The following is a 14,505-nucleotide window of genomic DNA, read 5'->3' as shown; positions in this document are numbered from 1 at the left end:
CAAAAACAGAATCAGGATCGGGAAAACAGTTCATTACACACATGACATGGTTATCATACACTTCTGTACACGTATGCAGAGGTGTAATGAAAAGCTTGCTGCATTACTTGAGGCCCTCCTTTGGTTGTTGTTGACCATGGATGTTGCATCCCAGCTGCCTACATGATATACAAGCGAGGCAATACAATATGGAGAGCAAGCCGTTTCCCATGCAGCAGGCTGCACCTCTCTACGCAACTGATGAATCCAAAGGAACAGCAGGGACCCAGACAGTTCGGCGCTCACGGTGTCGCAGGATTTGCTAGTCAGCGGTAAACTCAATACAGGACTGAATTATGGACTCCAGCTCCAGATTTTTCCTCAGAGTTTACTCCCGAAGCCTTCCCCATAAGTGGATATACACAGAAGGCTGCAAAGGTTAAAGGACAGAGATTTCCTTTTCCTGGATGAGCTGCCAGCCACGGCTGACATGCCCCATCTGCCCGAAGCAACTGGTTTTAAGGCACCAGTAACCCACTTTTGTCCCTTTTCTTGTCAGTAAAAACAGTTCTATTGAGCTTAGTAGCTAAGCCAAACGTGAAGACCAGAAGCTGGACTTGGTTGTCAGACGCTATTTGAGATGCATGTCATTAGGAGCATTTAATAGGTAGTGGGAGCTTATCCCCATTAACTCCCTAATTCCCCCCCCCCCACCACCGGCTATACCAACCTTAAGGAACCAGCAACATAATAGGCACATTGCATGAGATAAGCGGCATTCACAAGAACACCATTAATTAAACAAAATTATGCACAAATTTTTGAAGAGGAACACAAATTAATAAACACAAAATCCATTTTAATATTAACTGCTCAAAGTGGTCACAGTGCTGTAGTGATTGGGGTTTGCCAGGTGGTTCAAGAACCACATGGTTGGAGGGAAGTAGCTGTTCTCGAACCTGCCTTTGGGAACTTCACACTCTTGTACCTCCTGACTGACGGTAGCTACAAGATGATGACATGGCCTGGATGGAGGGGAGTTTTGATAATGGATGTTGACCTCAAGACATAGTGGCAGAATTGGGCTATTCAGCTCATTGAGTCTGCTCCGTCATTGTGACTGATTTATCATCCATCTCAACCTCGTTCTCCTGCCTTCTCTCCATAACTGATACCATGAATAATCAAGAACCTATCAACCTCCACTTTAAATATACCCAATGACTGGTTCTCCACAGCTATCTGTGGCAAGGAATTCCACAGATACACCACCCTCTGGCTAAAGAGATTCCTCCTCATCTCTGTTCAAAAGCAATGTTCTTCTATTTTGAGTCTGTGCCCTCTGGTTCTAAACTCTCCCCCTATTGGAAAGATCCTCTCCACATCCATTCTAGCTAGGCCTTTCAATATAGAAACGTAGAACAGAGAAAACCTACAGCACAATACAGACCCCTCGGCCCACAAAGCTATGCCGAACATGTCCCTACCTTAGTAATTACAAAGAGTTACCCATAGCCCTCTATTTTTCTAAGCTTCATGTACCTATCCAGGAGTCTCTTAAAAGACCCTATTGTATCCGCCTCCACCACCGTTGCCAGCAGCCAATTCCACACACTCACCACTCTCTGCGTAAAAAAAACTTACCCCTGACATCTCCTCTGTACCTACTTCCAAGCACTTTAAAACTGTGCCCTCTCATGCTAGTCATTTCAGCCCTGCGAAAAAGCCTCTGACTATCCACACTATCAATGCCTCTCATCTTACAGACCTCTATCAGATCACCCCTCATCCTCTGTCACTCCAAGGAGAAAAGGCCGAGTTCACTCAACCTATTCTCATAAGGCATGCTCCCCAATCCAGGCAGCATCCTTGTAAATCGCCTCTGCACCCTTTCTATGGTTTCCACCTCATTCCTGTAGTGAGGTGACCAGAATTGAGCACAGTACTCCAAGTGGGGTCTGACCAGGGTCCTATATAGCTGTAACATTACCTCTCGGCTCTTAAACTCTATCCCACCATTGATGAAGCCCTATGCACCGTATGCCTTCTTAACCACAGAGTCAACCTGCGCAGCAGCTTTGAGTGTCCTATGGACTTGGACCCCAAGATCCCTCTGATCCTCCACACTGCCAAGAGTCTTACCATTAATATTATATTCTGCCATCATATTTGACCTACCAAAATGAACCACCTCACACTTCTCTGGGTTGAACTCCATCTGCCACTTCTCAGCCCAGTTTTGTATCCTATCAATGTCCTGCTGTAACCTCTGACAGCCCTCCACACTATCCACAACACCCCAACCTTTGTGTCATCAGCAAATTTACTGACCCATCCCTCCAGTTCCTCATCCAGGTCATTTATAAGAATCACAAAGTGTAGGGGGCCCAGAACAGATCCCTTAGGCACACTACTGGTCACCGACATCCGTGAAGAATTTGACTCATCTATAACCACTCCTTGCCAGTTCTGGATCCAGAAAGCAATGTCCCTTTGGATCCCATGCCTCCTTACTTTCTCAATAAGCCTTGCATGGGATACCTTATCAAATGCCTTGCTGAAATCCATATACACTACTTCTACTACTCTACCTTCATCAATGTGTTTAGTCACATCCCCAAAAAATTCAATCTGGCTCATAAAGCACAACCTGCCTTTGACAAAGCCATGCTGACTATTCCTAATCATATTATGACTCTCCAAATGTTCATAAATCTTGCCTCTCAGGATCTTGTCCATCAACTTACCAACCACTGAAGTAACACTCCCTGGTCTATAATTTCCTGGGTTATCTCTACTCCCTTTCTTGAATAAGGGAACAACATCCACAACCCTCCAGTCCTCCAGAACCTCTCCTGTCCCCATTGATGATACAAAGATCATTACCAGAGGCTCAGCAATCTCTTCCCTCGCCTCCCACAGTAGCCTGGGGTACATCTAGTCCAGTCCCGGTGACTTATCCAACTTGATGCTTTTCAAAAGCTCCAGGACGTCGTCCTCTTCCTTAATATCTACATGCTGAAGCACTTCAGTTTGCTGTAAGTCATCCCTACAATCGCCAAGATCCTTTTCTGTAGTGAACACTGAAGCAAAATATTCATTAAGTACCTCTGCTATCTCCTCCGGTTCCATACACACTTTTCCACTGTCTTACTTAATTGGTCCTATTCTCTCACGTCTTATCCTCTTGCTCTTCACATACTTGTAGAGTGCCTTGGGGTCTTCCTTAGTCCTGACCACCAAGGCCTCCTCATGGTCCCTCCTGGCTCTCTTAATTTCATTCTTAAGCTCCTTCCTGCTAGCCTTATAATCTTCTAGTTCTCTATCATTATCTATTTTATTTTAACCTTTCGTAAGCTCATTTCTTCTTGACTGGATTTACAACAGCCTTTGTGCACCATAGTTCCTGTACCCTACCATCCTTTCTATGTCTCATTGGAACATACTTATGTAGAACTCCATGGAAATATCCCCTGAACATTTGCCACATTTCTTATGTATGTTTCCCTGAGAACATCTGTTTCCAATTTACGCTTCCAAATTCTAGCCTGATAGCCTCATATTTCCCCTTTCTCCAATTAAACGCTTTCCTAACTTGTCCCTTCCTATCCCTCTCCAATGCTATGGTAAAGGAGATAGAGTTGTGATCACTATCTCCAAAGTGCTCTCCCACTGAGAGATCTGACACCTGACCAGGTTCATTTCCCAATATCAGATCAAGTACAGCCTCTCCTCTTGTAGGCTTATCTACATATGGTGTCAGGAAACCTTCCTGAACACACCTAACAAACTCCGCCCCATCTAAACCCCTCGTTCTAGGGAGATGCCAATCGATATTTGGGAAATTAAAATCTCCCACCACAACAATCCTGTTATTATTACACCTTTCCAGAATCTGTCTCCCTATCTGCTGCTCAATGTCCCTGTTACTATTGGGTGCTCTATAAAAAACACCCAGTAGAGTTATTGACCCCCTCCTGTTCCTAACTTCCACCCACAGAGACTCCGTAGACAATCCCTCCATGACTTCCTCCTTTTCTGCAGCCATGACACTATCTCTGACCAGCAGTGCCGCGCCCCCACATCTTTTGCCTCCCTCCCTGGCCTTTCTGAAACATCTAAAGCCTGGCACTTGAGGTAACCATTCTTGCACCTGAGCCATCCAAGTCTCTGTAATGGCCACATCATAGATCCAAGTACTGATCCACGCTCTAAGCTCATCTGCTTTGTTCATAATACTCCTTGCATTAAAATAGACACATCTCAGATCATTGGTCTGAGTGCGTCCCTTCTCTGTCACCTGCCTATCCTCCCTCACACACTGTCTCCAAGCTTTCTCTATTTGTGAGCCAACTGGCTCTTCCTCCGTCTCTTCAGTTCGGTTCCCACCCCCCAGAAATTCTAGTGTAGACTCTCCCCAATAGCCTTTGCAAACCTCCCCGCCAGAATATTGGTCCCCCAGGATTCAAGTGCAACCTGTCCTTTTTGTACAGGTCACACCTGCCCTAAAAGAGGTCCCAATGATCCAGAAATCTGAATCCCTGCCCTCTCCTCCAATCTCTCAGCCACACATTTATCCTCCACCTCATTCTATTCCTATACTCACTGTCTCGTGGCACAGGCAGTAATCCCGAGATTACTACCTTTGAGGTCCTGCTTCTCAATTTCCTTCCTAACTCCCTGTAGTTTGTTTTCAGGATCTCCTCCCTTTTCCTACCAATGTCATTGGTACCAATATGTACCACGACCTCTGGCTGTTCTCCGTCCCATTTCAGGATATCATGGATATGATCAGAAACATCCCGGACCCTGGCACCTGGGAGGCAAACTACCATCTGTGTTTATTTCCTGTGTCCACAGAATTGCCTGTCTGACTCCCTAACTATAGAGTCCCCCATCACTGCTGCCATCCTCTTCCTTTCCCTACCCTTCTGAGCCACAGGGCTGGACACTATGCCACTGTTGCTTTCCCCAGGTAGGCCGACACCCCCCAACAGTAGTCAAAATGGAGTACTTATTGTTAAGGACAACAGCCACAGGGGTACGCTCTAGCTTCTGACTCTTGCCCTTCCCTCTCCTGATTGTTTCCCACTTATTTGTCTCATGAGGCCCCGATGTGACTACCTGCCTATTGATCCTCTCTATCACCTCTTCACTCTGCCTGACCAGACAAATATTCTATAGTTTTCAATTAGATCCCCACTCATTCTTCTCAACTTCAGTGAGTACAGGCCCAGACCCATCAAACTTTCTTCATACATTAACCCTTTTGTTCCTGGGAATATAGATACTACCGATGGGGGTAATATCAGAACATAAGAAATAGGAGCAAGAGTAGGCCATCTGGTCCGTCGGGCCTGCTCCGCCATTTAATAAGATCATAGCTAATCTGGCCATGGACATCTCTACCTACCTGTCTTTTCCCCATAATCCTTAATTCCCCCACTATGCAAAAACATGTACACGTAAACATAAATTATACATAACTCACACGACAAACTAAATTAAAACGTAACAGTATTCGTGCAATTTGAGATGAGAAGTAAATGTAGTCCAAGATTGTGTTGGGGCTTTACAGGATGGTTCAAGAACTTTGACAACAGGGAAGAAGACTATAGAGGCAGGTCTGATCTGAAGCAATCTCAAACTTTGATTGGGTTGTCGGGTTGGTTGAGGTGCAGGAGTTCCCAACCTTTATTATGCAATGGACCAATACCAAAGGATCCATGGATCCCAGCTGGGAACCCAAGATAGACAGGAGTGAGATCAAAACGGTAGTTAGACATGAGAATTTTAAAATCAAAGTATTGTTACAAGGATCTAACCCTTAGTAATAATGATCAAAGAGGCTCAGAGAGAATCTGTAATTACCGACAATTACCTTTATTGTCTCAATGGAAGAACACGTAAATTTACCCAACAAGTACCTGTGTGTCTACCTACTAAGTTTTCCTGACCTTCCATGAATAGAAACGGTAAAGAATAGAAACGGTAATACCAGTAAAAGGATTCTTTGCTAGCCATGTATTCCCCGTATCTCCACGTGTCTTTGATGTCCTCCACATCTATGATGTAGGTCTCTAAACAGAATTGTCACTGCTAGAGCACTGGAAGCATCTACTTTTATATTCATTCCTTACCAGTTCAAATGTTACATTTCAGTGTTATTGGCTACGGGTCATCTGACTGATCTTTAAATCCTTCTTATTGGCTCTAACCCAAACCAGCATCCATTTATGCCCTTCTTCTGCAAGTGACAACTAGTCATTTAAGGCTGTTCATTCTCTTCAACTCTGGATCAAACTAGTAACCAGCTCGAATCAATCAGAATGGACACAGACCACATCATTCACAAACCTGCATGTTATGTTATATCAAAGACCATCTCGCAAATAACTTCATATTTGGAAATGATATCTAGCCCAGCAGATTACCTGAAGCATCATTATGTCTACTTTAAAACACCGATCAAGCCAAGTAACTTCGGTTCACAGAATGGAGGATGCAGGGAAACTTCACAAAATGGCAGCCTCTATTGCCTTCAAGCACACAGCAAGAACAAAGGCAATTGATCTGTCTGCTTCTACTGTCTTTGATTCATTTAAATTCATTGATTTGTAGACCATTGTTCTTTCTGGCCAACAGTATTTACAGACAAAGAGCGTAGTGGATGTAGAATCAGAATCAGGCTTAATATCGGTCTATGTTATGAAATGTGTTGTTTAATGGCAGCAGTATGTTGCAATACATAAAATATACTATAAATGATATTAAGAAATATATAAAAGAAATAAATAAGAAGTGCAAAAATAGTGACGTAGTGTTACCTCCAACTGAATGGCTCATTGTTTATTCAGAAATCTGTTGGCAGAGGGGAAGAAACTGTTCCTGAAATGTTGAGTGTGTGTCTTTAGGCTCCTGTACCTCTTCCATCATGGCAGCAATGAGAAGATGGCGTGTCCTGGGTGATGGGGGTCCTTCATGATGGATGCTGCCTTTTTGTCTGAAGGTTGGGATAAAGAAGGGTGAGGGGTAGAAGAGGATGGGATAAATATTTTGCTGAATGCATGTCATTATCTGAGGCAGTTTATTTACCTTGTAAACCTCATGCCATGCTGCCAGACAGCTAAGTCCATAGTTGTTCCTTTCTTCTTGTTTATTTTCAGGAGCTGATGATGTTTTTCTACAGGAAGACTCCCAGTTTCTCCGACTCCCTGCTCTATCACTTCCCGTCCATTATCCAACTGGATGTCCACCCAAAGATGTCAGATCCCAGCGAGGCTCGGAATTTAGTTATCTGCGTATTGTCTGCACTGAAGGCTAATGGTAAGGTGTTCTGTCCCCGTCCACCTATGCACTGCATCGCTCCAACTTTTCCTCCCAGACTGCTCTCTGTGTCCGTCCATCCCTTTCACCATAACTCCACTGCTACGTTATTATTTCCCTACCGCCTAGTGTCACTTGATGGTCATGCGATCAATCTATGTATATAAGCTATCTTACCTACTTATATTGTGTGTTTTTTTATTATTATGATTGTGTTCTTTATCTTTAGAGTTTCTTTTTTTTGTGCTGCATCGGATCTGGAAAGAATTACTTCATTCTCCTTACACTTGTGTACAGGAAATGACAATAAACAATCTTAAGCCCAGTTCCCTGTATCTCCAACCCTTCTCCCTCACCCTACCTCCCACATCCCTCTGTATCTTTGTGTTGACCCTGCTCCCTTTATCTCTCCAGCCCTTCTCCCTCACCCAACTCCTAATACCCCTCCAACTTTTCTACCTCCAGAACCATATCCAGTTTTCTCCTTTGGTATCTGTCTCTGGTACTAAGTTCCCTGAGGAAGGCAACTGACTTCTTCATATTTCCTCTAAATCACTTCCACTCTTGTTGAGGTGGTCACTTCCACTTCTTGTTGAAGCTAAGTGTGGGATTTATTATCCAAGCTGGACATAAAGTGATAAACTGGTTTATTATTGTCACAAGTACCGACGCATAATGAAAAACTTGTTTTGCGTACCCATATCTAAGAAAGAATATGCTGGCATTTCCTTCTGGCATCTGGATATATTGAAGATTTCCAAGGCATTGGTCAGACTGCACTTGGAGTATTGTGAGCAGTTTTGGGCTCCTTATCTAAGAAAGGATGTGCTGGCATTGGAGTGGGTCCAGGGGAAGTTTACAGGAATGATTCCCGGAATGAAAGGTTTAATGTACTATGGCTCTGGGCCTGTACTCGCTGAAGTTTAGAAGAATAATGGGGGATCTCATTGAAACCTATTGATTATTGAAAAACCTAGATTGAGTGGACGTGTGGGAGTGTAGGACCAGAGTGCACAGCCTCAGAATAGAGGGATGACCCTTTAGAACAGAGATGAGGATGATGGAGGCCAAGTCATTGGGTATATTTAAGACATTGATTGATAGATTCTTGGTTAGTCAGGGTATGAAGAGATACAGCGAGAAGGCAGGAGACCGGGGCTGAGAGGGAAATGGATCAGCCATGATGAAATGGCAGAGCAGACTTGATGGGCCAAATGCTCTAATTGTGCTCCTATACCTTGTGGACTTTTGGTTACATGAAGAAGGCAAGAGAATGAGTTTAAGCAGGAAAATAAATCAGCAATGATTGAATGGTGGAGCAAACTCGATGGGCCAAATGCTCTAATTCTACTCCCATGTCTTATACCGTTCATACAGAGCAGTTGTTTTTCCCCAGGCAGAAGAAATTCAGTTCAATTCAGCATTGTGTTCAGTGCAGAGAATGTGGACTGAAGGGGCCGTCCCTGTACAGTACTGGTTATGTGTTCTGTGTAAACCTATACCCCATGGTACACTCAGATCTTAAATGCTCAACAACACTCATACACAGTTCAAACCTTTCTGATGGTACTCTCAATGTACAAAAGCAAGTCAGTAAAGAAATATTTTCCCAAGTGTGGCTTATGATTTACTCTTTATTTACGCTTCCCTCTTTCTGCTTCTCCCAACCTTTCTCTCTTGATCTCCCTACCCTTCCCTCCTTCCTGCTCTCTCTCTCTCTCTTTGTCTCTCCCCCTCACTCATTGTCGTTCTTTCTTTCTCCCTCTCTCAACCTCTCTCTCTCTCTTCCTCACTATCTTTGCTCTCTCTCTATCTCTCTCTCCCTCTCCCTCTCTCTCTCACTCCCTCTTTCACCCTCTCTCCCTTTCTTCCTTTCTTTCCCACTCTCACTCCCCACCTCCTGCTTTCATCCTCTCTTTATTTCCCTCTCATCCTCTCTCTCCCTCCCCCTCCCTCTCTCCTTGTCTTCCTCTCTCTGTCTTTCACCCTCTCTCCCTCTGTCATTGTCTTCCTCTCTCTCTTTCACCCTCTCCCCCTCTCATCCTTTTTATCCCTCTCTCACCTCTCTCACACCCTCTCTTTCTCCATCATTTTCACTCTCTGACTCTCTCTCCCCCTTTCACCGTCTCTCACTCTATCTCCCCCCCTCTTCTCTCTCTCCTCTATCTTTTTGCTCTCTTACTCACTTCCTTTCCCATTTCCCCCTTTCACTTTCTCTTCTTCCCCCCTCACACTTTCTATCCCTCTTACCTATGTCTGAGGCTTCCTCTTCTGTCTCTCTGCCTCACTGTGTCCCTCTTCCTCTTTCCCTCCTATGTATTCTCCCTCTCTTGCCTCTCACTCCCTCCGTCTCTCTCCTCCTCAGGTTCCCAGGGCGTGTTCTGTGAACTGAAGGCCAGTGACAAGAAGGGCTTGGAGTTCCACCTCAGCTTGGGCTTCCTGGAGTTGCCGGGGGCAGAGGCTTCGACGCCGCAGGGAGTGATCCTCGGGAGGCTCCTGTAACCCCTCCCCGCCCGCTCCAACGCTGACTGTGTTGTTGCACCGGGCCTGCGGCAATTGCGCTGTTTAGCTTCATTTGCACATTATCCCGTGGCGGCCAGGAACCAGTGCCTGGTTATTCCGAGTTGCATCCTGTTCCACCGTAACACTTAACTAAAGTCGCCTTCCTCTTCGCCACTGGGAGCCGTTTGCTATTTCATGTTATGGATTAGGCCCATGGTCTGAATGTGAGGTACCTGCTGTATCTTGGGTGCACTAAACAGTGGCAGCTGCTATACTTGCCCACCTGTTTGTCAAATAGTGAGGGGTGCGGCCGACCTGCTGAGATCTGAGGCCTCCTCTCTGCATAAAAGAGAAGGAGGCAGAGACCGGGGTTCAGAAAGCTGCCTCCTTTTCCTGTTGCGCTCTGCTGGGCAATGTTGGAGCACTCGGAATGGAAGGCCAAGGAAACATGGACCACTGTGTTATGTCTGTACGTTAACCTGCTGTGTTCAGTGACAGTAAAGCATAAACACAAGAGATTCTGCAGTCGCTAGAAATCCAGAGCAACACACACAAAATGCTGGAGGAACTCAGCAGCAAAGGCCGCATCTTTGAGTGGGCATAGATAATCCACATTTAAGGCCGAGACCTTCCAACAGCACTGGGAAGGACAGTGGAAGAAGCCAGAATGAGAAGGTAGAGGGAGGGGAGGAGTACAGGTCGGCAGACGGTAGGTGAGGGGGGATGAAGTGAAAAGCTGGGAGATGATATATGGAAAGGATTGAAGAAGAACGAATCTGATAGAAGAGGAGTGTGGACCATGGGAGAAATGAAAGGAAGAGGGTCACCAGAGGGAGGTGATAGACAGGTGAGGATGAACCAGATGAAAAATAGAAAAAGAGGGAAGGAGGGAGGAGGGAGAAGTAACCAGAAGTTAAAGAAGTTGACGTTCATGCCATCAGACTGGAGGCTTCCCTGATAGAATATATGTCCTCCCAGCTCCCAGCTTCTTACTTCATCTCCCCTCTCCCACACACCCACCTGTCCTCACCTGGTGTCACCTATCACCTGTCAGCTTGTCCTCCTTAGCCTCTTATTCTGGTTTCTTCTCTACTCTCTCCAGCCCTGGTGAGTTGTCTCGGCCCGAAACATTGGCTGTTTATTACTCTCCATAAATGCTGCCTGACCTGTTGAGTTACTCCAGCGTTTTGTGTGTATTGTGTGGATTGCTTCCATGTTGATTGTCCTTGGAATAACTAAGCCTCCTCAGCCAGAGATCAAAGGTAGACTGGAGGCACAGGAGACTGCAGGTGCTGGAATCTGGAGCAATAAACAATCTGCTGGACGATCACCTCACATTCTGCCACCTATTTAATTCTCCAGTTTCAGGTAAACTCCTTGCACCCTCATGTCCTCTTCCACCTCCTCCTTATCTTCCCAGTTCATCATACTTCTACTCCAGCTCCCTGTTGCCATTTCTTTCCCCTCCTCTGCCCACTCCATCTTCCCATCACCCACATACTCGTCCCATTGGTCCCCTTACCCCTCTGTTCCCATCTGATCTACCCACCTCCCCTAGCTGGTTTGATGCTCCACCTTCCTCTCCTATCAGATTTCAGCATCTGTACCCTCTTTTGCCTCCACCTATCATCTCCCACCCTCTGTATCTCCACTCTCCCCACTTCCATCTACATATTGCCTCTCTTCACATGGATCCCTGGATCCACCTATCACCTCCTACCCTCCGTCCATATCCCCACTCTCCTCCCCTTCCATCTACCTATTGCCTCTCTTCACATGGATCTATCGATTGCCTCCCAGACTCTGTCACTATCTCCACTCTCCCCTCTTCCATCTGGCTATTGTCTCTCTTCATTTGGATCCACCTATCACCTCCCACCCTCTGTCTGTATCTCCGTTCTCTCCCCCGTCCCTTCCATCTGCCTATTGCCTCTCTTCACCTGGATACCTCTATTACCTTCCAGACTCACTATTTCCCCTCACCCCTCCTCCTCCACCCATCACCTGCCAGCTCTTGCTCCATCCCTTCCCCTCACCTCTTTATGCCGGCTATCCCCCCCACCCTTTCAATCCAGATGAAGGGATGCAGCCCGAAACATCGACAATCCCATTTCCCTCCACAGATACCGCCTGGCCTGCTGAGCTCCTCCAACAGTTTTGTTTTCTGCTCTAGAAGCTGGTCTGGTTTCTGAAATGGGCTGGCAGTCCATTCCGGGCAGATGAATGCCATGGAGGTTAAAGTTGTGAAGAGGCCCTCAACCTGTCGAGGCTATCATGCCTTTTAGTCAGAAGACGTTTCTTAACTCCAACTGCCGTATCAGTTTTGTCACCCTTAATACCCCCACTTGACAAAGAACCACGCCAACCTCAGGCTTTGAAGTCTTCACTGACCCCCTGCTTGGTGGGACGCACAGCCCTTCACCATAGAAACTTAACCCGGCGCATTATTGTCTGGAGTTCTGTACTGTACTGGAAGGTCGACAGTTCCAGAGTTCAATCCTGACTTCAGCCTCTGTGTGTGTGTGTGTGTGTGTGTGTGTGTGTGGAGTTTGCGTATTATCCCTGTGACTGCGTGGGTCTCCCCATCCCGGGTGCTCCAGTCTCCTCACACATCCCAAAGGTGTGTGGGTCAGGGGATTTATTGGCTGTTGTAGGTTGTCCCTAGTGTGTAGCTGAGGGGTTGATCTTGGGGGGGAATTGGTTGACGTGTGAGAGAGAATAGATTAGTGGGAAGGAAAGGGGGGAATAGAATTGTTTGGGAATGTACTGGGGGCTGGCATAGATTTGATGGGTGAAATGGCCTCCTCTTATGTCTTGAGGAATCAATATCTTAAATTTATTAAGTCCCAAACATTGGGTTGGAATTCCTCTGTGGATTGGTCCTCTCTAGATTTAACAAGAAGATGTTTCTACAACCTCAATCGGTAAGTTTTAAATGTTTACTCTCCTAGGGTTCTTGTTCTGTGGGGAAACAAATGGCAGCTGAAAGACCTGCCACCAATTGGTGGGTTTGGAGGCCATCCACACAGATTTTCCCAAGCATCACCAAGTCCTCTCTCCCTCCTGCATTGATCCAGCTTCTCCTCAACTCATCCCCGTGGGAGCCGGTCCTGTGCTTTCCCCACATTCGGGGAGAACAGTTTCTCTGTGTCAGAGTATTTGATCTGGAAACTCTGCTGGGGTTCTGATGGAACAGTTCCAGAGGGCATTTCTGGATTCTGCCGGGATGAATTGTTTTCTACTGAGATGGGCAGTTCTCTGCTGGGATGGATTGTTTTCTTCTGGGATGGCTGGTTCTCTGCTGGAATTAACAGGTCCTTTGCAGGAATTGGTGGTGACTGCTGGGAAGTAGAGACTATGAAAAGATAGTCTGAAGAGATAAGAGTGCTAGGAACCAGAGTGAACAACTTCCTGCTAGTTAGAGCAATAGGTTGAATGTTTACGTACCAGGTATTAAAGGATATGATTAGTGCTTGTGCTCCATCATTACCACATCGACTGGAGAAGGTGAAGAATGTTCTACTGTACATAAATAACTATTACCGTTTGCTTGTTAATTGCCTATTTAATAAATGCTTCGTAATTTAACTCGTAGCCTGTTGTAAATTGAAGAGGGAACTTAATGTGGAGTTTAGATTAGGTTCAGATTTATTTATCACACGTACATCGAAGCAGTGAAATGTGCTGTTTGCATTAACAACCAATACAACATAGGGATGTGCTGGGGGCAGCCCGTGAGTTTCACCACACATTCCAGCACCAAAATTCATGCCCACAATACTTGACAGAACAACACAAAACACAACAAGCCCTAAAACAACAGGGAAACCAGCCCCGTTCTACCCTCCCTTCCACACATACTCACGATCAGTCGTCTACCTCCTGGACTTGGTTTAATCGTTCATGGTCATGTTATTGACTTCGGGCAAACCATGTCTCCAAAAGCAAAGTATGTGCAGATGCTGAGAATCTGAAATAAAAAGAGAGAACATAGAAATTCACAACACACACAAAACGCTAGAGGAACTCAGCAGGCCAGGCAGCACCTATGGGAAAGAGTACAGTCGACGTTTCGGGCCAAGACCCTTCATCAGGATTCACAGCTGGCCGAGCAGCATCTGTGGAGAGTGATAATGTTTCATCAGGTGAACCACTAATGTCAAGGCCTTGGGGAGTGCTGTGGAACAAAGGGACCTTAGAGTTCAAGTTTAAGTTTATTATCATTCAACCATATACATGTATACAGCCAAATGAAACCAGATTCCTGCAGATCAAGGTGCACAACACTGTACATGTATAGTACTGTGCAAAAGTCTTGGGCACGCATTTATTTAGCTAAGGTACCTAAGACTTTTGCATTTGTCAACATGGAATGGCGAGAGTTTGGAAATCTGGTGGGAGCAAAGGAGGTTGAGAATGGCGAGTGTGGAGGGGTGTGGGACAGGTGGCAGAGAAGGAGTGCTGGGTGTGTGGTGTGGTGCAGGTGCAGACCCAGCCTGAGACCCCAGGCAAGGTCATTTGACTCCAAATGTTTCTATGGTGCATTAATAAAAAGTTGGTAACAGTCAATGGGGACATGCTGAATTTCCTGAAGAAGTAGAGACATCGGTGAGCTTTTCTTGGCCATGACATCAACATGGTTGCTTCAGGGCAGGCTGTTGGTGATGTTCACTACTAGGAACTTGACGTTCTCACCCT

The 14,505-nt window shown here is 45.8% G+C and overlaps 1 protein-coding gene across 2 annotated transcripts in view; it reads left to right on the top strand.

The window, feature by feature from the left end:
- The window catches only part of LOC140196870 (protein O-GlcNAcase), a 105,532-nt gene extending 92,152 nt beyond the window's left edge, over nt 1–13,380 (top strand). For both annotated transcript variants that reach the window (XM_072256763.1, XM_072256764.1), the window contains 2 exons: nt 7,146–7,305; nt 9,671–13,380. In XM_072256763.1, coding sequence (XP_072112864.1) covers nt 7,146–7,305; nt 9,671–9,807 — 297 coding nt within the window. In that variant the 3' untranslated portion in view covers nt 9,808–13,380. The remainder of the gene's footprint in view (nt 1–7,145; nt 7,306–9,670) is intronic.
- The last annotated feature ends 1,125 nt before the right edge of the window (nt 13,381–14,505 follow it).

Source organism: Mobula birostris, chromosome 4 (assembly GCF_030028105.1).
Source record: "Mobula birostris isolate sMobBir1 chromosome 4, sMobBir1.hap1, whole genome shotgun sequence".
Taxonomy (NCBI): domain Eukaryota; kingdom Metazoa; phylum Chordata; class Chondrichthyes; order Myliobatiformes; family Myliobatidae; genus Mobula; species Mobula birostris.
Note: the sequence above shows the minus strand (reverse complement) of the source record. Positions and strands in the feature narration are given on the sequence as shown.